The sequence below is a fragment of the Vigna umbellata genome, chromosome 3, assembly GCF_029865625.1.
Source record: "Vigna umbellata cultivar VRB3 chromosome 3, Vumbellata_1.0, whole genome shotgun sequence".
Lineage (NCBI taxonomy): Eukaryota > Viridiplantae > Streptophyta > Magnoliopsida > Fabales > Fabaceae > Vigna > Vigna umbellata.
The window spans coordinates 17,703,565-17,724,201 of NC_142167.1; the positions used below are offsets into that span (position 1 = coordinate 17,703,565).

The 20,637-nt window shown below is 34.6% G+C and overlaps 2 protein-coding genes and 1 pseudogene across 5 annotated transcripts; 1 reads left to right on the top strand and 2 right to left on the bottom strand.

Moving 5' to 3' along the window:
• The first annotated feature begins 1,990 nt into the window (after positions 1-1,990).
• On the top strand, positions 1,991-6,098 carry LOC124842189 (THO complex subunit 4A-like; annotated as a pseudogene). The gene is made up of 5 exons (XR_015784828.1): positions 1,991-2,299; positions 2,398-2,553; positions 4,154-4,222; positions 4,304-4,482; positions 5,166-6,098. The product of XR_015784828.1 is annotated as a THO complex subunit 4A-like (transcript).
• A 534-nt stretch (positions 6,099-6,632) lies between these two features.
• LOC124842159 (K-stimulated pyrophosphate-energized sodium pump protein) lies at positions 6,633-11,745 on the bottom strand. The gene is made up of 11 exons (XM_047318582.2): positions 11,242-11,745; positions 11,059-11,143; positions 10,525-10,721; positions 8,655-8,737; positions 8,221-8,266; positions 8,057-8,113; positions 7,885-7,939; positions 7,698-7,798; positions 7,539-7,602; positions 7,313-7,446; positions 6,633-6,988 (listed from the first exon to the last, which is right to left on the bottom strand). Exons 1-11 carry the CDS (start codon positions 11,320-11,322, stop codon positions 6,815-6,817), a joined length of 1,077 nt encoding a protein of 358 aa, XP_047174538.1. The 5' UTR covers positions 11,323-11,745; the 3' UTR covers positions 6,633-6,814.
• Positions 11,746-12,951: 1,206 nt separating this feature from the next.
• Positions 12,952-17,825, bottom strand: LOC124842160 (UDP-glucuronic acid decarboxylase 6-like). 3 transcript variants are annotated; one of them, XM_047318585.2, is made up of 13 exons: positions 17,711-17,825; positions 17,110-17,224; positions 16,478-16,564; positions 16,304-16,391; positions 15,862-15,953; positions 15,547-15,611; positions 15,368-15,456; positions 14,404-14,481; positions 14,197-14,290; positions 13,884-13,950; positions 13,737-13,800; positions 13,585-13,625; positions 12,952-13,368 (listed from the first exon to the last, which is right to left on the bottom strand). In XM_047318585.2, exons 2-13 carry the CDS (start codon positions 17,197-17,199, stop codon positions 13,186-13,188), a joined length of 1,038 nt encoding a protein of 345 aa, XP_047174541.1. In that variant the 5' UTR covers positions 17,200-17,224; positions 17,711-17,825; the 3' UTR covers positions 12,952-13,185. The 3 variants fall into 3 exon arrangements, with proteins under 3 accessions (XP_047174541.1, XP_047174539.1, XP_047174540.1); XM_047318583.2 differs by lacking the exon at positions 17,711-17,825 and adding an exon at positions 17,572-17,709; XM_047318584.2 differs by lacking the exon at positions 17,711-17,825 and adding an exon at positions 17,365-17,522.
• Between the last annotated feature and the right edge of the window lie 2,812 nt (positions 17,826-20,637).

A 20,637-nucleotide genomic window follows, 5' to 3' on the forward strand; every position in this document is an offset into this window, starting at 1 on the left:
TGTAAATATGTTTAGTCCAATTTCATATCTTGATAGTTTATAACTTGATTTTATAGTTGAAAGATCTTTAGCTCAAATTCATTCAATGAATATCTCTAATTTGCTCTCTCAGCTTAAGTAATTTTTTAATATAAAAATAATGAAAAATTATTCCATTATTTAAAGAATAAATGAATATTCTTGATTTATATTAAAAGTTGTACAATTTGTATGGTTTATCATTAAAAGATATGCATAGCATAATTTGTATTAACTTCTTATTGATTAATCACTAAAATATGCATACATTAAATCAATTAGAGAATAAGTTTTTTTCACCAATCTTTATGCAACGATCTCTACAATAATCTTTAAACACTTTTAAACACTAACTCATGAACTAATTATTGTGCACAAAGCTTTGAACATGAATAAATATTATACATTAGTTTTTGTAGTTTTTGGAAGGAGTTAATATATTTTTACAATATTTCATCCTAAGTTTATGTTCCTAATGTGTACTATTTTTCAATCAAGACTTTGAAATGAATGTTTGTAAGATACTTCAACATTCAAATCAACATTAGATAACATATAATAAAGGTTTAATACCTCTTTTGGTCCCTCGAAAGGGGGCAAATGTTCAATTGGGTCCTACCTTTTTTTAGAAGTTCAATGTGGTTCCAAATTTTGTAAAAAGTGTGCAATCAAGTCCTTTTTGGAAACGACGTTGATTTTTTAACGGACAGGATGGATTGAAGTTAGCTACGTGGCTGTGAGAGGGTAATACGTGGCTGTGTGAGGGTGATACGTGGCTGTGTGAGGGTGATGCGTGGCTGTGTGAAGGTGATACGTGGCATTCATCTTGTTCTTGTCACCTAAAATGATCACGGCATTCAGGAATCATGTTATTTAGAAGGAATAGAATCTGCTAGCCGAATTCCATACGCAAACATACAGAGATGAATCTATTGTTAGCAAACATAGTATACTTGAATTTTTTTTTGCTTGAGTTCCCCTCATTCCAAGACCAAAGACCGCCGCTGAAGGAATAAACCAGAAGCTCCGTCCTTCGCCGCCGACGAACCAGGTCGAAGAAGTCGAACCATACCGCGAGGCCAGCCTTCCACCTGCAGAAAACCAGAACCAAAAACAAAAACCAAAACCCAGAGATCCAGCGGCCAACCTCGGCGAAGTTTCGTTGATCTCCGCAAACCTGTCGCTCGAGACCCACCGCGCGAACCACCATCGAAACCCCAAGGGTCGCGCCTCTGCCGCTGTGTCGCTCACAAGCTCCGCCGCCGCGGACCACCCCAAAGCTGTCGCGAGTTGTCCCAACGTGAGAGAAAGGAAGCTGCCATATGGTTGCAGAGCAGCGCTGATGGAGAAGAAGAGAAGGGAAAACTATATCTTTCCCTCACATGAGCGTGACGAAGCAGACATAAGAAGAAGAGGGTAGAAAGAAATTGGGATTTCCAATTTAGGGTTCATAATCCTTTCAGATTGGGAGTTTTTCCTCTTAATTCTAATTTTAATTAGGTTCCTAATTTTCAAATTTAGGATTTTTCGAATTAGGAAAACCACGTATTACCCTCTCACAGCCACGTAGCTAACTTCAGTCCACCCTGTCAGCTGCTCCGTTAAAAAATCAACGCCGTTTCCAAAAAGGACTTGATTGCACACTTTTTACAAAATTTGGGACCACATTGAACTTCTAAAAAAAGGTAGGACCCAAGTGAACATTTGCCCCTTTTCCAGGGACCAAAAGAGGTATTAAACCTATAATAAATATAATAATAAATAACCGATAAATCATGTCTCTTTTATATAATTTTTTTTATCTAAATGAATTTATACTAAATAGGTTAAACTTATTATAAAGATATTTAAAGTGTGCTAATCATAGTCTTAATATTTTCACTAAAATATTTATAATGAATACTAAAAGATATATTCCGAAATGCTAAACATTATAGCACTAAAAAGGAGTAAAATAAAAAGGATTCAGACCAATAAAAAATAGAAACAAAAACATTTGAATTTCGAGTTTGAAAGTTTGTAAAACCTCTGGCCATCCTTTTCTCCTCTCTCTTTCTCTGTTTGTAAAACCTCACCAGATCTGTTCCAAAAACCCAAACCTGAGTCTGCAAACATGTCTGCGGCTCTGGATTTGACGCTCGATGACATCATCAAGAATAACGAAAAATCTGGATCCGGAAACTTCCGTGGCCGGAACCGATCATCCGGATCCGGACACGGACCTTCACGCCGCTTCCCTAACCGTTCTGCCAACCGCGCTGCTCCATATGCCACCGCCAAGGTAGGTACCTCTTACTTTCATCCATTTTTTGTTTTGAATTTCGATTTCGAAGTTTAAACCGTAATTTTACGTTGGATTTGATTAATCGTTGGTTTTAGGCGCCCGAGGCGACTTGGAAGCACGATTTATATGCAGATCAGCTCGTGGCTGCGGCGGGGTACCCTTCTCAAGGTGGTTCTGCGTCTTCCATGGAAACTGGGACCAAACTTTACATTTCTAACTTGGATTATGGCGTTTCCAATGATGATATTAAGGTAATGATGTCTGTGCTTTTCGTACATGGCCTTAGTGTTTTAGGCTTGGCACTAACTATAAATTTTGTTGCTCTGACTGTTTGTTAGAAATCTGTGGTCTCTGTTGTTCGTAGTGTTTGCATAGTTTTAGAGCGACTCCCTTTTTTATAGATGAAGAAAGTAGGGATCGACGTGTTAGTGTGACTATGAAGTGTATGTTTGCGCAAGTAGCTTTGTTGTTAGGACCCTAGCCGTGTGTAAAAAGTTGTAAGTGTATGCTCTGTTTTCTTCCTATTCCTTTTGATATATACTTGGGTTCTCATACCGTAGCTATTGGGTACCTTATGATATTTTAGAATATTTGAAAAGTATTTATTAGTACTTTGTTATATAGGTCTGGTAGTTATTACATATAGACCACTAGAAAGTTCCAGCAAAACTCTTCCAAACACTCCTTATAGTACTGGCTACATGCCTCTATGTAATGTTGGGGACAATATCTGGCGAACTTAATTTTAAATCAACAATGATAGTGGTAACTCTATCTCTGTCTTCTTTCCTTTTGGCCCCTTTAAAGCCACTGTTCAATTAAAATTCCTTTTTTCTCTATTCTATACTTCAATTTAATTGACTCCTCAATAAATGTAACGTTTGATGCCTATAAGGTTGTAAAGCCCAATCACTGTTCAATTAAAATTCCTTTTTTCTCTATTCTATACTTCAATTTAATTGACTCCTCAATAAAGGTAAGGTTTGATGCCTATGAGGTTGTAAAGCCCAAAAGTGCTTTTGGGCATTAAGGTTTTGTACAAGTGGTTTTGAAGGATATAAAAAGGAAGGTTTTGGTGTCTGCTTTTTAAGGTAGTCAAAGGTGAAAAGTTTTCTTAGGCATTGGCTTAAGGTGCTTAAGAATGAATGATGCTTTTTAAAGAACGTCATTAACAATATAGTCTGAAAAAGGTAAAATATTTGATTGTCTTGCACAGCTTTTCCTGTTCCATATGAATCAATTACTCAAGGATAACATTTTCATTGTAAATAAAACTATTAATAAGTTTAATTTTCTAGATACACCCGGAGAGTCAACATTCTATTTCGCCCCTTGTTTATAACTTATCAAGTTATGTGGATGGATTTTCAATTTTGTTGTTGTTACTGATAAGGTGCTAATGTCATGTATTACTTTAATTATATAAGTTTCTAAGGCACCAAGAGGGGCTGACAGTTTCCAGTACCTAGTCTAAGTGTCATGGATTTTGGAGGAAAAGGGAAGGAGGGACTAAATATTTATATTTTTTCTCCTTTGACATTTTTTTAAGAAAATATTAATATAAATTCAATGTCTTAATCTATTATTTAGCGTTGTTATAAACCTTACACAAGTCTCATAAGTTTAAAAATAATAAACTTCCTTCTCATTCCTTGCAATACCCTACTCTTGAAACAGCCCTTGGTCTGATCTACCTATATACTGCCAGAAACCTAAATTTGCGTAGCTGACTGTGTTATCATGAAGAAAATGCAAATATTTGATTATAATCTTATCTTCTTCCAAACAAAGATGTTTGCATTTCTGCTGTTTTACAGTCAAAGTTTTAAATTCAGTTTTTTTACACTCCAGGAATTGTTTTCTGAAGTTGGTGACCTGAAACGGCATGGGGTTCACTACGACAGGAGTGGAAGATCGGAGGTATCTTATCCTGTTGGCATGATGTGGCCCTTCTGATCAATTTGTTGTCTTGCAGTACTTTAGAAAAACTCTTTTCCATAGGGTACTGCAGAAGTAGTATTTTCACGACGAGCTGATGTTGTAGCTGCTGTAAAGAGATACAACAATGTTTAATTAGATGGGAAACCAATGAAGATAGAGATTGTGGGAACAAACATTTCTATGCCTGGTGTTCCCGCTGCAAACAGAGCTATTGGAAATTTGAATGGAGGTCCTCGAAGGTATACTCATGCTTAATGGCTTTTTTCCTTAATAATCTGTTATTTAATTTCATTTTCGGAGTTGTGAACCTTTTGTATTCTATGTTTTTCGATTTGGCATTTTTTTGTCTAAATTTTACTGGCTTTCAATGTGTATTTGTTAATGGTTTCAAATTTATTTCTTTTTAACTCCCTAGAAAACTGAGTTATGCTTGTATGATGTTTCCAAGTGATTTATGTCTGTTACTAAATGGCCCTTTGCTAGCAATTTGCAGTCTTCAAAATGGCTGAATGTTTTTGGATATTTTAAATGGTCATGTACTTATTGATCCTTCGACACAGTGGAAGCATTTTACCTTTTTGATGCCCTACCATTTACTTGCTGTTGAGATAATCATCCATCGTGTCATTTTTGTGTTCTAAAAGTGACTTCTGAATAAAGGAATTGCAATGCTCGTGTTAATTTTAATCACCATCATTCTTTAAGGAATGCAAGAAAGGATGTTTATTTATTTGTTTCCTAGATGATTTCTATATTTTATTTCATTTCTTCTTCTTAATATCGGCTTTGATTCTAATTTGATGAATGGCTGTAATGAGATATCATTTAATGTTTTGTTAAGAAATATTTTTTTTGGTTGTGATTGTTAAGTTGGTTGTCTTTTTCTTTAAAGATGATCATATGTGCTATTGATCTGACTCAGTGGACAAGGAAGAAGTGGGGCATTTAGAAAGCCAGGAGGAAGAGGGCAAGGCATTCAAAGGGATGGAGGTCAAGGAAGAGGTCGTGGTGGAGGAAGACGTGACGAAAAGTTATCTGCAGATGATCTGGATGCTGATCTGGAGAAATATCATGCAGAGTCAATCCAATTGAACTAAAGGAATTGCCCATGTTTTATTTTCTTGCTAAACATCTATGGTTATTCGGGGCTTGCTGATGGAACACTGTGTATCTTGCTATGCCCTATTTATTAGGGGAAAGGGAATGGACTTCTTTAGTGAACGCTTGACCCGTGGAGTTTGGGCTTCTGTTGCCTATTAATCATTTTCCTTATGGATTACGAAACAGTAGTCAGCATCCTCTTGGCATTAATTTGTTTTAACAGTGTATTGTGGAAGTGGGAACCATGATCTCATCTATCAAATGCACAAAAATCTAGTTGGCTGCTACAAAATATGGGAGGCTGCAGATTTGACCCACAGTTGCTTTGATGTTTTGGTTAAACCACACCAATGCTGCGGAATCTTCTAATAAGGTAGATTCCCTACCTCCTCTTTTAACACCCTCTCTCCCCAGAAAATAGTCATGTGATCTATTATATTGTGACATTGCCTTTTGTTGTGTAATCATTGAGGTTTGTCATCTTTTAGATGTTCTACTTGTTGTAGTTGGGGACATCTTTCCTCTCTGTCTGGTAGTTTTGGCTTATTATATAGTGAGATGGAACCTATAATCCTAATTGACTTCATAGGCTGGTTGCACTCGGTGTTACAAGATTTGCTATAGGAGTTGGTATCTCAGCTCTTCACTTGTAGTGAATCTATGAAAACTGTCATTGCTGGTTACGATTACATGCTAGGCCATTTTCCTAGCCATACTTTACTATAATCACACGCTAGTCAGAGATTCTTTTTAACTAGACAGTCATTGATAACCCGTTCTTAGCAGTGGGAAATGGTGGTGTTAACTTCCTTTAACCTAGTGTAACGTTTACAACTAATTTTTTTTTGAGGAACTTTTCATTGGGAGGCCAGCTTGTGCTAGCTTGCCCTGTTAACATTGTTTTTGTTCGCTGACCTGTAACTGGCGAGTGATTGTGGTGTCTTTTGCAGTGCTTTTAAACTTTTAGAAACGTTTCAATGTGTAAATAATTGAACAGATACTCTAGGTCTGCTGCTGTCCCAATGACATCGTGTAATAGATAAAGATTGGAGAATGAAAGACGTGTCAGATATGTTTAGTTAAAATTGTTCGGCCTTCAAAAATACTTGCTTCAAGTTTTCAATAAATCGTTTAAATCTGATTTTTAAAGATGGAGAAAGAAAACCTTTTTCTCCCGTTTAAATCGACAACTTTCTGTTTAACACATTAAAACGGACGAGTTTTCGATTTCATTTTCATAATTTTACTTGATATATAATTATGCGGTTCGCTGTAACCACCGTTCATCTGGGAGCAAAAATGGTTGCAGTCCTTTCTCATTAATCTAAACGCTATATAACTTATTCTCAAACTTAACAATAACAAACAAAACTTTAGCAAGTTTGTACACAACTTCACTAGCGACAACAAGAAGAAAGACCCCCACTAAGCATCGACGATGGCTTGATAATAATCTGTACACACAGGAATTTATTGCGATTTTGGCTTGGCAATCTTATGCCACGTTGAAAATATAAACCCCAGCAACGAGTAGAAAATCGTCTGAACACAAGCAACGACGAAGTTCCAACAGGAAGATGGCCAATACCAAGGATAAAGCAGTCTGAAGAACAAACTAATAAGATGCCGCGGATAACGTCCCACCTGTATACAGGGTATAAACATAAGCAATTTGCACTTATTAGGAAATCAGTTAAATGACCAAAGAGGAAAAAAAAAATACGTGTCCGGTCTATTTTACTAAAATAACTATTCTTCTCAATCTAGTGGTAAGCTTAAACAATTTTGCACTACTGATTAATCATATAATGTACCTGTCCTACAAGATTTCTTATAAACATATAATCAACAAAAGTAAATAATACTTTAGTTAACTAGGGTGACTTTCTGTTTTTCGGCATGATTTAGGGGTATAAAGAACGAAGTCTTTGCAGTGACTCAAGTACGAAATAGAAAAAAAATACTAACCGGAAAAAGTAAGTCTAATGCTTCCCAAGCTGCATGACGAACGGCTCTCGTGGGATACATTGGACCACCAGGAGAAGTAAAGCTATACAGACAAGTTTTTAATCTTGTACTAGTAGTCATTCTCAATTCCATACCTGTGTCATTAGCATAAAAAAAAGGCAAGCTAAATCAGGACGAGATACTAGTAGTCTCTGTCCAAATAGCATCTATATGCTTGATATAGTACCCTGAAGGATCTTCATTTCTGAAAGGTAATGAAGAAGCACAGGTTCCACCTTTAGCTTTTGAAGCTGGCAAGTCACGAGAAAAAAAATCTTCATCTCTTCAAATGAAATTGAGGATAAGGCTGTTAATCATGAAGTGGTAAATTGTAGTTCAAACGTACCTGATCAGTGAGTTCAGTAACAAATATATCTGCTGGACCACCAATTAGAAAAGCAGTGGGGAAAGCAGGACATTGTTTTAAGAAGCTATCTATTTTGTCAGCTGCAAAAGAATATTATTATATTTTAACAGGCTACTAGATAGTCAATTATAGCCAATAATCCACTGCCCCAAACGTCAATTTTTACCTTTATTGTATAATAGAATGAATCTTGAGAGCAAGAGATAGGTATCACGCTGAGCCTGATAATATATGGTGAAAAATACAGAATTTTCAGAATGCAAATTGCTAGAAACATTAATTTAGTAATTCAAGGTTCCGACAAACCAAAACTATAGCTTTTATAGGGTTAATCTCACCTGGAAAGGAATTTTATTCAATCGAGTGTGATCTAATGCAACATCTTGCAGAAGGTACTGAACTTGAGGGAAACAAAAGAATTGGGAAAAGGAACCAATAATCAAAACATTAGTCAGATGATCCATATCAGTGCAACAAACATTAGATTCCTTCAAGGACTTACACAGAATAAAGACCGAAAACGCCTAGTATTTGTTTGGATGTCAATCCTGCACATGGGTTTGAAAAATATTATTGCAATATGATCCCAGATTAAATTTGAGTCTGTACCACCGATGGGCACAATCTCAGCAATTAATAATATTTTCCATTACTTTCAGTTTTCATGGAGGGGACGGGACAGGCATGGATTGCTATGGAAATGACACGGCAACATCAGGTGGTTTTTTTTTTTGAAAGAAAAGTCATGAAGAGCACTCAGAAATATTCTTCTTCCCGGTTAGAGGGAGAACAGATAATTAAAGTTAATTCATACATTGTCCAGGAATAATAATGAAAATCAATACAATTGTAACTAGTACAAAAAGCCAGTCAATCCAAATCCAAGGCAAATCCTAATTATGTAAAGTTTTCTTTTATAACAGCCTGTATTCATACCAGAAAACATTTGTGGCACCTTCAACCAGAGCAGATGAATACCGGAGAAGCACTTCTGGATTATCAAGATGAAATTCAAATAACTGCAAAAGGTTACGAAGTTATTAAGCAAAACTACAATGAAGCTACTATATATACCACAATTAGGATTCATGAAAGATGAATAACAGTGATTAATCCAACTCATCAGAATTTTATAGGAATTTGGGTTTGCTTAAGAAATATGGAGATTCAATTCTTATAATAGCAGAGGAAATCCTCTGTAATCCTAAAAGACAGAGTTGACAAAAAATGAAATAAAATATCCTAAAAAGGCCAGAACCATCCCATCTCATACCAGTTACCCTGTATAAACATTATAAAATTCTATCAGCAGAAGTTAAATATGTTTTGTACAAAGATCGAAATAATATAATATGATAACTAAGTTTGTGAATAACGAAAATTTTCAAATGTTTAAATCCTTCATTATTATAAAATAATAAACAAATTATATTCATACATATTCTACACAGACACAGACAAATAATGCCACAAATCATTTCACTTGTATTGAATGAATAATTAAATACTTATGCTACATATTTCAAAATATTGCATTGCATTCCTAAATATTAAATCTAAGACCAGCTGCAGAACCCATTAAGGTTTGACAAATTTGGGTCTGAAATCAGGGAAAGTATTAGTTTTAGAAACCAGGAACATATATTATAAATGCTTATTAGAATTTCAAAATTTGAGTTATCAATAGGAAATCACAGTACATTAATGACAAATGGGATACATGCCAAATGTTTATATATTCCCTTAACTAACTGAAAACAGGAATAGCAGTCACTCTGAACAGTTGCACAGACAATGTGCACGCTTCACAATCTCACATACGTAAATTATAAATGTTCAGAGTTGTCAGAAAGGCACCTGCTAGAACTGGTTGGAGTATCAATGACATACAGAACAATAGCATGAGCTATGAGTTTTCAAATAAATATTTGACCATAAAATAAACAAGTATTAATTTTCCTTTTAGAGATTAGAAAAGAGAGGTTTCTATGATTTTGAACAGGTAAAGTACAAGTTCAAAATATGACCGACCATGGAATATAGAATCTATTATCTTCTCAAAAAGTGGTCTGACATTTTAGCCTTGCAAGCAATGAATTATGAATGCTAACGGTCTGCAAGTGACTGCCTAAAGTACGGGATCCCAAGAAGAGATACTATTCATTTCATACTAATGACCATCCAGCTTACACAATTATTTTGTACAAGTCTCAAACAGCTGCTGATTTCTATTTTTAAGATATCTAAACATCATTGTCATCTCAAATATCTCTTATCATCATTAATGTACCGTTCAGGTTTTCTCAACCTGTAAGTGGTAAAGTTTTCAATTCCAATTCCAAACCTTTTTCAACATCCAAGTAACTTTTTGCTATTGTTCTAGGTTCTTGTTGTTGTTATTATTATAATTATAAATGATATATAATTTTTCTATTTGATTTTTACGTTATGTTATTCAATGACTTGGATTTTTAAACATATTTTCCTTTACCATAAAACTGTTCTCATGATCGAATGTTAGCAACATGGTTTAGACTACTCAACAAGAATGCAACTGTCAGGAATTAAATGAAAAAGAACAAAGAAAGAACAAAATAAAAGAGTGAGTACTTGAGTAATAGAATCCAGGCTGGGAAAACTATTTGAGTAAGTGAGTAACTCGTTCATTTATTTTTTTAAGGTGAATGTAGTAATTTTAAACCAGTGATGAGAGATCATAAAATAAGACAAAAGCAGACACAAACAAGTGTAGGAAAAAGCGTGATCAAGAACGCAATAAGACAAAAGCAGACACAAACTCACATACCCATTTGTGAAACAGGAGGGCAAATATATGAGAAGCAAACGATTGGCTCCAAAGTTGAACAATCAAGTCAAGGATAGGTTTTCCGCTCTCAGACACACGCACAAAATAATCAGCAAGCACATCGTAGAAGCATAAAGGACCATCATTAATATCTTCTGCTGGAGAAATGTCATCTTCTTCCTTGTTCAGAATTACATCTGTTATTATGAAAATCGGAAAACGCGCACTCTGTAACACTTGTTTGACAAATAAAAGATAACACATACATCCCCCTTCTAAGAACGAAAAAGAAAGGTTCCTAAGACATTATTTAAATTCAAATATCCACATTGTTGTTGTGAATTCCATTCTCACGAGTTTCAAGAATTCCCAATAACAGGTGATCAAGCACAAATTGCAACCAAATAGCACCATAACATAACAGAATACCTAATTACGTTAACAAGACATTATAATCGGACTTTCCTAGCCGCATGCATGCTAGTTAACCTTCAATGAAAATCAACATTTTAAAATAACGCACTGTTTTAATACCTTTGGCTCGGTCATCGACTTCCAAAGCTATATCCGCAAACAACTCCTGCAACAAATTACGCCTCTGCGACGAATTAGCCAACGCCTGCACCACATTCATCACACACACAAAACTAATAATTAATTACTCGTTCGTTCCACTTCGCTACATCGAAAAGAGAGACAAACTAAAAGAAAACGGACCTTCTGAAGCTTCTTGTGGATCGCCTGAGAGAGCGCGTCGAGGTAGGCGGAGGTTCGGGGCGCTGAATTAGGTTCGGACATTTCCTATCGGAATCCGAATCAGGATCGAAGGCAGCGTACAAAACCCTAGCGCCTTAATCCCGATCCAGACGTAGCTTCGCCATTTCTCTCGAATGTTCGCGGCGGAAGAGAAATGAAAAAAGAAATCAAATCAAGATTTAAATCTAGCGAAGAGAGAGAGAAAGAAAGAGAGAGAGGTTGGTTGGTTTGGTGCAGTTTCGGAGATTTTGGTTTTGGAGATTTATTTAAGCGAAGAAAGGAACGCAACCGCTTCAGGTCTTCGTTGCTTGTTTTGGAAAGGAAGATCGTAGAAAGCAAATGCAAAAGAAGGTGAAGAAAGGAACGGGTGACGAAGGTTTGAAAAGGAAGTGAAATGATCGAAGCGTGACCGTTAGATGGCACAAGCGAGAGGGGTTTATTTTCTGGCACAAAGTAATGTCTGTCGATGCTTTTTGCGTATTATTGAATATGGATACTGATGCGGTGGCATGGCAGGTGTTTTGGATAATGAAAGAATCTGACGTGGCGTGAAATGGAGGTTAGTGTTATTCTTACTCAATGTATGTGTTCTTTATTGTATCGACAACCATCGGTGACATGGTGAATGGGACGAACTCGTGGATATTCCAATCGCCGTACACGAAAGAAAACAATTTCACTGCTTTTGTTCTGGTGGAGCCGCGTTGATTCGCGAAGATGAATCTTTCTTTTTCTTTCCTTAATTTAATTGAATTGGTGGATTGAAATAGATATGTGATTTAACTGGGAAAGAACTATGCAGTTACAGTTTCGTCTACTTTGGCCAGTTTATTAATTCTTCCAGTAATTATTTATTAATAGTTAATTAAAATTCACTAAATTTGTAAATTGATATAAATAAGAAATAAATTCTACAGGTAAATTTTATAATTCTTAATAAATTAGTAAATTTAAATGTATAAAGTATGTTTTGAATTTACAGTGATCAATTTAAATTATTATAATTTTTTTAAAATAGTATTATTACATTTAATTTATATATAATAAAAATGAAAATAAAAAAGTGATAGTCGACTAAACACCAGGCATATAAAAATAATACAAAAACATATGATTTTATATGTTGATGATTTTTTTAACCAAGTTAAAAAAATAGAGGGGGACTCTTGCTGATTATATAAACGTGATTGAAATGTGAGATCCCACTAAACGTATTATTTTCAGCATAAATTAGTTATTGATAAAATTGGTAAATATTTTAAAGTAAACAGGATGACAAAAAATATTAATAATTCTCTATCAAATTAATTAAAACATCCTAAGCCAATTAATTTTTGCAAATTATAAAATATTTGTAACAAGGATATTTACTTTTAAATTCTTAATGAGTGTCGGTATTCATTAAAAGGTTGTTTTTCAAATTCTTGTTTCGCTTTGTTATTCATTAATGAAATTTCAAATTAGGAATTGAAATATTGAAACTTATTCATGAAATAGTATTCTTAGTATTCATCTTATTTTTTGTAAGGGGAAATGGTTGGAAACTAGTGAAAAAAGGAAAATAAATACATGAAATTTATAGTCATCCTAACTTGAAATTTTGTTTTAACGAACTAAAGGTTTTGTACGACTGAGTACTTAATATCATATATCACGAATACATGTAACAAGAGAACTACAAAGAGGGGGATTTTCTTTTTCTCAATAGAAAGTTTATCACAGTAAATAATACTACCGGCAAAATTTGCAGAGACTATTGCTGCAGTGTTTTTGGTCAAATAAAAGCAAGAGTACGGTTTTTGACCCTTGTCATAATTATGAAAGGAAAATTGTGAAATTTTAGACTCATCCATCCCACTTATTATCTATCCATTTCTGGCTATTTAAAATGAAAATATAAGTTAATTATTTTTTGACAACTCCAAGCCTCAAACGGAAATCTTCTTCCATTAGAGGTAGACCATCTCGCAGCTGGAACTTTGGTTCCCACTTAAGTAACTCCTTTGCTTTTGTTATGTCTGGTTTTCTCTGCCGGGGATCATCAGGAGTATTTTCCACCATCTTTATCTCTACATCTGGATTAACTAGCTGCAAATGAATCACAAAAGCATAAATTAAAATCTATTTTCCCAGAATTCCGTTAGTATAGACGCCATGACTTAATCTTGTATTGTGAAAATATGCAACCTTCCCCATAAAATAGCTCCCTCCCGAGGTTACCAAGTTTTAAATCACACTTTAACACTCATAAAACGTAAGTATGAAAAAACTAGAGAAGTGAACTCTATTAAGCTTTGAACTAACCTCCTTAACTGTCTCAGCAAGTTCAAGCACTGTAAATTCACCTGAAAAGGAAGAGAATGAGGCAAATAAATAAGGGGAAAGAAATTAAAGATGTTTTCTCAGTTCGAAACAGTTAAGATACTCATAAACAGGCCTTGCAATATAAATGTAACCTGGATTTCCGAGGTTGATTGGCCCCGTGTCGGATCCTTCCATGAGACGGATAAGGCCATCGACCTGACAATAAATCAAAATTACCTTAGCAAATACTAATATCAACCCAACGCAAGAGATATGCGCATAGGCTATGGAATATATACCAGATCAGAGACATAGCAGAAACTGCGAGTTTGTGTCCCTGGAGACTGGACCGTCAAGGGTTCACCACTAAAGTACATCAAAGATAGTGAAGTAAGCATCAAAATAGAAATGGGAAGAAAGAAAAAGAAGACAAGGTTAGTCTACAAAATCAAGGTACTGAAATAATTAAATCAATAATCGATGCTAGAGCGTTGCACTCTCACATATTCTATTTAAGACCTGAACGCGGCAACCAAAACGATAATTAAGAGAGCTATGTAGAAACAACAATGCAACATATAAACCACAAACAGTAAAAGAAATTTTAATTACCGAAGTGCTTGAGCAATGAAGTTGCTGACAACACGCCCATCGTCAATATTCATGCGCGGCCCATACGTGTTAAAGATTCTTGCAACACGTATTTCTATGTTGAAAGAATACAAAAATATCTGTTAAATTACGGAGAAAATATTTTCTACCAACTATACCTTAAAACGAACAATAGGCAATCATGAAGAAAAGAAGACCATAAATTACCTAAGCCATGCTGCCTATGATAGTCAAACATCAAAGTCTCAGCTACACGCTTTCCCTCATCATAACAACTACGAACTCCTGTAGACATATGAGTGTTAGGATGATGTTTTTTGTTAGTCAATTCAGTTTAGTATTTTGTGGCAATATTATCGAGCTTTAAAAATTCTTGTATTCCACGGATGGTGTAAGCATATCCACGTCCAGTTCCATTAACCTCAGCGATGATGGAAAGGTGAAGCTGGTACATTGTGGTTCATTTAATGAAGTGGAAGACATGAACTTAACCACTCAAGCTAATCATGAAATTGAGGAAGATAGTGGGAGTTTGCAAGTTTCTAACTTGAACGGATTAGACCATAATCAGGTTTAGGTAAGGATATATATTACGATAAGGTTTCTTGTTAGTAATTCAGTTTATTATTTATTGCTAATAAAGTCCTGCATAAATGGACTTAGTTGTAGGTTGGATCCTTTGTACTTAGTGCTCCACATTGTATGGGTTGTTAAACGTGGAAGCTGAATTTTTTCCAGTTCGTCGTAAAAGGCCTTTATTCGACCCAATATGTTACTAAAGAAGTTATTCTGTTCTTTTTGCAATTCTATGTGCACTAGCTTAATATCTAACAATGATAATCCAGTGCTTAGACCACATCTACCTAAATATTGTATTAAAAGAATTTCATTGACTCAAAATTATCAACCTTGCATCAAATAGTTAATTATTATGTGGAAAAGTAAGGTTCCACACACACTATAAAATATGTTTTTCGCTTCGCAAGTCTACAACTAATTATTGTTTGTCATGAAAAATAAATTCAAGCCCTAAGCGACTATTTAGTACAAAAATTAAATGAGAGTAGGCTTCCATGGTTTATACAGTGCAGATATCTTTCACAATCATTAGCAGAATACAATCTCATTTAAGAAGCACGAGATAGAGATAGAGACAGATAAAAGCATGTACCAATAGGGTTCACATTTCCCCAATAGCTTTCATTTTGGGGATGCTCAAGAGGATCCCCATATACCTCCGATGTTGAGGTAAGTAGAATCCTGAAAATAAAATAAGTATTAAGACTTTACCAAATAAAATTAAAATTTGATAGAAGTTGGAATTATTGAATTCCGAAGAAATTTGCCAACCTTGCTCCAACTCGCTTTGCAAGCCCAAGCATGTTCAGTGTGCCAATCACATTTGTCTTTATTGTCTGCAAAAATTATAATTTCGTGAATTATATAATTTGTCTAGGATCAGCAAAAAAACAACTTGCAGGAAATGCATAATGATAGATACATGACCGAAGTAGAATAAATATACTGCTGATTGCAGAAAGCCACATAATGGGCCAATGGCTATGAAATTAATGTTAAGCAAAACCGTCAGCAATTGAGAAAAATGTGTTAGCATGCCAACCAAAAGATAACGAAATGCAGACAAAATAAGAATAAAAACTATACCTTCACCGGATTATATTTGTAGAAAATAGGAGATGCAGGGCATGCAAGATGGTAGATCTGATCAACCTCAATTATCAAAGGTTCAGTGATATCTACACAGGAATCATAACGATAATGTGCATCAGAATTATCGATTTTCAGACAGATTTTAAGACATTCTAAACATCATATATTATACAAAATAAACTAAGGTATCACTGATAATGTTGCTTGAGAATAGCATAATGCGAACTGAGCAACGCTGAAGTTGATTAATGAAGTAGCTGTAGTCTGAAATATAACTACTGAAATTTATTGTGAAAAAACTGAGGCTTTTGTTGATAGAACGATCATTTGAAGCTTTCTATCTTTTAATATAAATCACTTCCCATCCTTCAGTCTATCACAAGCACAACAATTTAATATGTAAGATAGTTGAATGGCAAACAAAAGCAGAGTATACCATGACGGATAAGCTCAAATCTGGGATGACCCATCCATTTTTTGAGATTATCCTTTGATCCAGTAAAGTAGTTATCGACAACAATGACCTGATCGTGTTATGTCAACAAAAAATATAATTGTTAAAGAAGGAAAAAAACAAGGTATTAAAAACAGAATAAACCAATAATCTAACCTCATTTTTTTCAATTTCCATCAATCTATCAACTAGGTGAGAACCAATAAATCCAGCTCCTCCAGTGATCAAGATTCTCATGTTAGACTATCGTCAATAATGAAAGAAATGTTAGTGAAACAAGGCATCAGAAAAAATGTTTCGTAAACTAAGGATTCTTTCCGGCAAAATCCTTGTTTATAATCACACGACAAATTTCAATCAACAGTCGTAACATGCATGCCTGTTTGCACACACATACTTCTGAACCTAACGTATACAAAAGAATAGATAAATGAAAAAAACAACTCAATTTCATTGATCAGTATATACTCCCCAAAACAATTTAGCTGTAGCCATTTTGCAGGGTAAGCTCCTATGATTCGATTTTCTAAAGGTTCGGTGACTGCGTTCTATGAAAATAGTAGATCGTACTGATTTGCGGTTCCTCAGAACAAACTCAAGCTCAAAAATAAAATTCATCCATTATATTTGTTTTGTATCACATTTAATAAATGGTGAAAACAATATACCATTGAATAAAAAAAAATCTACCAAGGTAATTAACAAAACATCTTAATCGTACGATCCAGATAAACAATAAGAGCAACAACGATGCAAGAAAAGCGTAAAATAGAAAACCGACGGTTCACCTGATAGAATTTGGAGAAACGCAAGGGAGATGGCAGGGGTGGCTGCTTCGGTGATTTACTAGAATCTCCATCAGAAGAATTCGATGCCATTGCAAAAACCTTTAAGGTTCAACACCTGCACCAATTTCAAAGAGATTAAACGTTTTCCTCTGAACACAGATCGAATAACTGTAACGAGTTATCAAAATTTTCGTAATCCAAATCAAGTGCCATGAAATAAAATGGCCTATTGTGAAAAGAGAACAGGTAATGAACCTGATTGCTTGCTTCATAGAAAACCAAACAACCTAACCCAATCCAAAACCCTACACACTCTTCTGATCCAGACACATGGTGATCATGAACCAGACTATATATAGATCCAAATACAGAAGACTCTTCCACCAAATGCTAAACTATAAAGAATGAAAACATTTACAAATTCAATTCGATAATGTAAAAAGAGGAAGCCTTAAAACTCACGGAATGTTGAAGGACGTAAAATGGTAGGTCCAAGGCAACGACAGGAGTGAGGGAGGGAAATCAAAATCACATCGAACAGAACATGCAAAGAAAAAAACGTATATCTACGGAAGCAAATACGAAGTTACAAGTTAATTACCGAGTATCTGATCCGAAATGAAGGTTAAGCAAAAAAAAATTAACGGATGAATATGAATATCGAGTAGTGACTCAGCAAGGTGAAGGAAATTATGTGAATGTGATGTATGTGGGAGCAATTCACTGATATTTATATCATAATGTTTTTGAACTCTGTTAAATAAAAGGACTTGATATTTTAACATCTTTTTTCTAAATTTTTTTTTAATAACTTTTCTGACATATCACTATTTCAATTATTCGTATATTTGAAACTAATTAATCATAAATTATTATTATAAAAAAGTTATAAAAAAAAAAGTTGTTAAAAAATATTTTTCTAAATAAAATTGTGATTGTGATGTGATTCACATACTCACCCTCACATGACATACCTTGGGCTCGGGGTAAAGTGGAGAATCAGAAGATTTGGTTCTTGAGCTTGTTTGAGAAACTGAGCGAATATGATGGCGCTGCGCGTACGAGATTACCAATCCGGGAGTACCACGTGTCGTGAGGAGAGTTGCATGGCTCACGTGGAGCGGGACAAGACAAAAGCACGAGGTTTGTTATGCGTAGCAGGTTGTTACTGTTTTCCTCTCTCGTACCACATTTGTTTGGATTAAAATAATTAAGAAGTAACTGATTCTATCGATAAATATTTTGTTAGTTGAAATAGATAACTTGATCTCCATTGCTTTAATTTAATCTTTTAAATTATTTAATTTTTTTTATCACTTGTATTGTACTATTGATGAAACAAATTTTTAAAAACTCGAGTATTTTCATGTGGAATACTGTTTGAACTTAAACGCTTGTTAAGCGAAAGTTTAGGGTGATTTTAAGATGTGATATTTTTTTAACAAAAAAGATATAAATTTTCAAATTAATACCCTAAATATAAAAATATTAATATCTTTTTATAACAAACACACACGTGTGTATATATATATTATCTACACGTTGATAATCAATTAAGATAGTATATACTTTTGTCTTTATTAAATGTAACATCCTAATAAATAAATATATACATTATTATAATAGTACTTTCCATGTATAATTATGTCTTATTTTTTGTTTGTACTATTGTCTACTGTTATATTAAGTATGATCACACATATAGTAACGTGTATTTTTAATCGAGAGAGCTTATAACAACAATTGTTCATAATTCAAGATTACATTAATCTTTAAATTGTTATGTTTTTTCCTTTCTAAACTTAAAATTAGAGTTACTCTATGTCCCAAACCTTTATATATTTTGATATCTAAATTTTAAAAATAAATAAATATAGTCTTTTAATTTAATGATATTAATTTTTTTGAGTTTGTCGTTTGGAACTAATATTTAATACATAAAATATTTCACGCAATTATATTAAAATAAATATATTTATTTATTTTAAAGTTTGATCATCAATCAAAGTTTAAAAAAATAAATAACTTTAATTTATGTTCATGTTTGAGAATTAAAAGCATATTTAACTCATATTTAAATATATCTTACTGGGTTGCATAAGTGAATTAATTTTTACCACTTTTATCATTTGAGTTTGATTAGTCCTTAATTTAACTATATTGTAATTAATATATTGTAATTAATATATATTCTAACATCGTTTAATTATTGGGTTATTAGTTGATATCTTCACCTCATTTTAGTGTTATTCTTGCTATGTAGGAAAGTTAAGAGAAGAACCTACAATCTCATAATGAAATATCACGAAGTGAGGTACCCACAAATTCTAGGTCAAATTATAAGAGTGAGTTGCACATTCATTTTAGAAAAGGTTAAACTCCTTTAGTTGTCCCTATTTATGTAGATTTTTTCTAGTTTGATCTCCGTTTTTTTTAAATCCTCAATTGAGTTCTAAATAGTGCTAATTTGAATCAATTGAGCCCCTACTGTTAATTTGGCTTAACAGGGTTAAGTTTTTCCTGAGGTTGGAGGTTGACGTGTCAATTTTTTTAAACATGGCATGTTGAGAGGAAAATGCTTGTGTCGCCGTCAGCACCATGGGCAACCCTAGGCCGTCGTCAGCCACCCTGCTGCCTTGCCGCAACCTCGCCATCACCCAACACCAGCGTCGTCGTCGTCGCGTAATCAATTTATAGCATTCCAGCAACCATCTTCATCTTCTCCAGCAGAACCCTCGAACACAAATCGCAACGCCGTCTTTGATTTCTCTGCTAGTTCGCGAACATCTTCATCAACCTCCCTCACCGTTATTCAAACACCACCCAGAGCTTCCTTTTCACGCCGCAGCAGCGCCGTTTAAACCACCACCGCAAGGGCAGGACGTCAACCATGGAAGCATCTTCATTCTCGTGTTCATCATCAAGCCCAGATTCACCTGCAAATCCAAAAACCTAGAGAGCTAGAAATCGCAAAGATGCAGAAACTTCTCCATTGCAGAAGCATTGAATCGCGAATCGCATCCGCCACAGTTCTCCCTCCTCCTGCGCGAGCCATCACCGTCTTCCTCAACCTGCAAAGGAAAACCTAATCACAGAAAAACCCTAATGAAGATTGGGCGAAAATCGGACCAGCAGTCACAATCATCTTCATCACACTGCGCCTCATAACCATCAAGCTAAAATCCAAATCGCAAGATCTCCTTTCTCCATCAATGTCCACCTTCATGCACCGCAAGGAAGAAGAACAACACCACCTAGTCTCGCGCAAGGTTCACAAGACTCTCACAAGCACATTCCTCTCATTTTTTAATCACCAAATTCCATGTATTCAACTCTCAGCATGCCACGTTTAAAAAAATTGACACGTCAACCTCCAACCTCAGAAAAAACTTAACCCGTTAAACCAAATTAATGGCAGAGACTCAATTGATTCAAATTATCACTATTTAGGACTCAATTGAAAATTTAAAAAAAACGGAGATCAAACTGAAAAAAACCTACATAAATAGGGACAACTAAAGGGGTTTA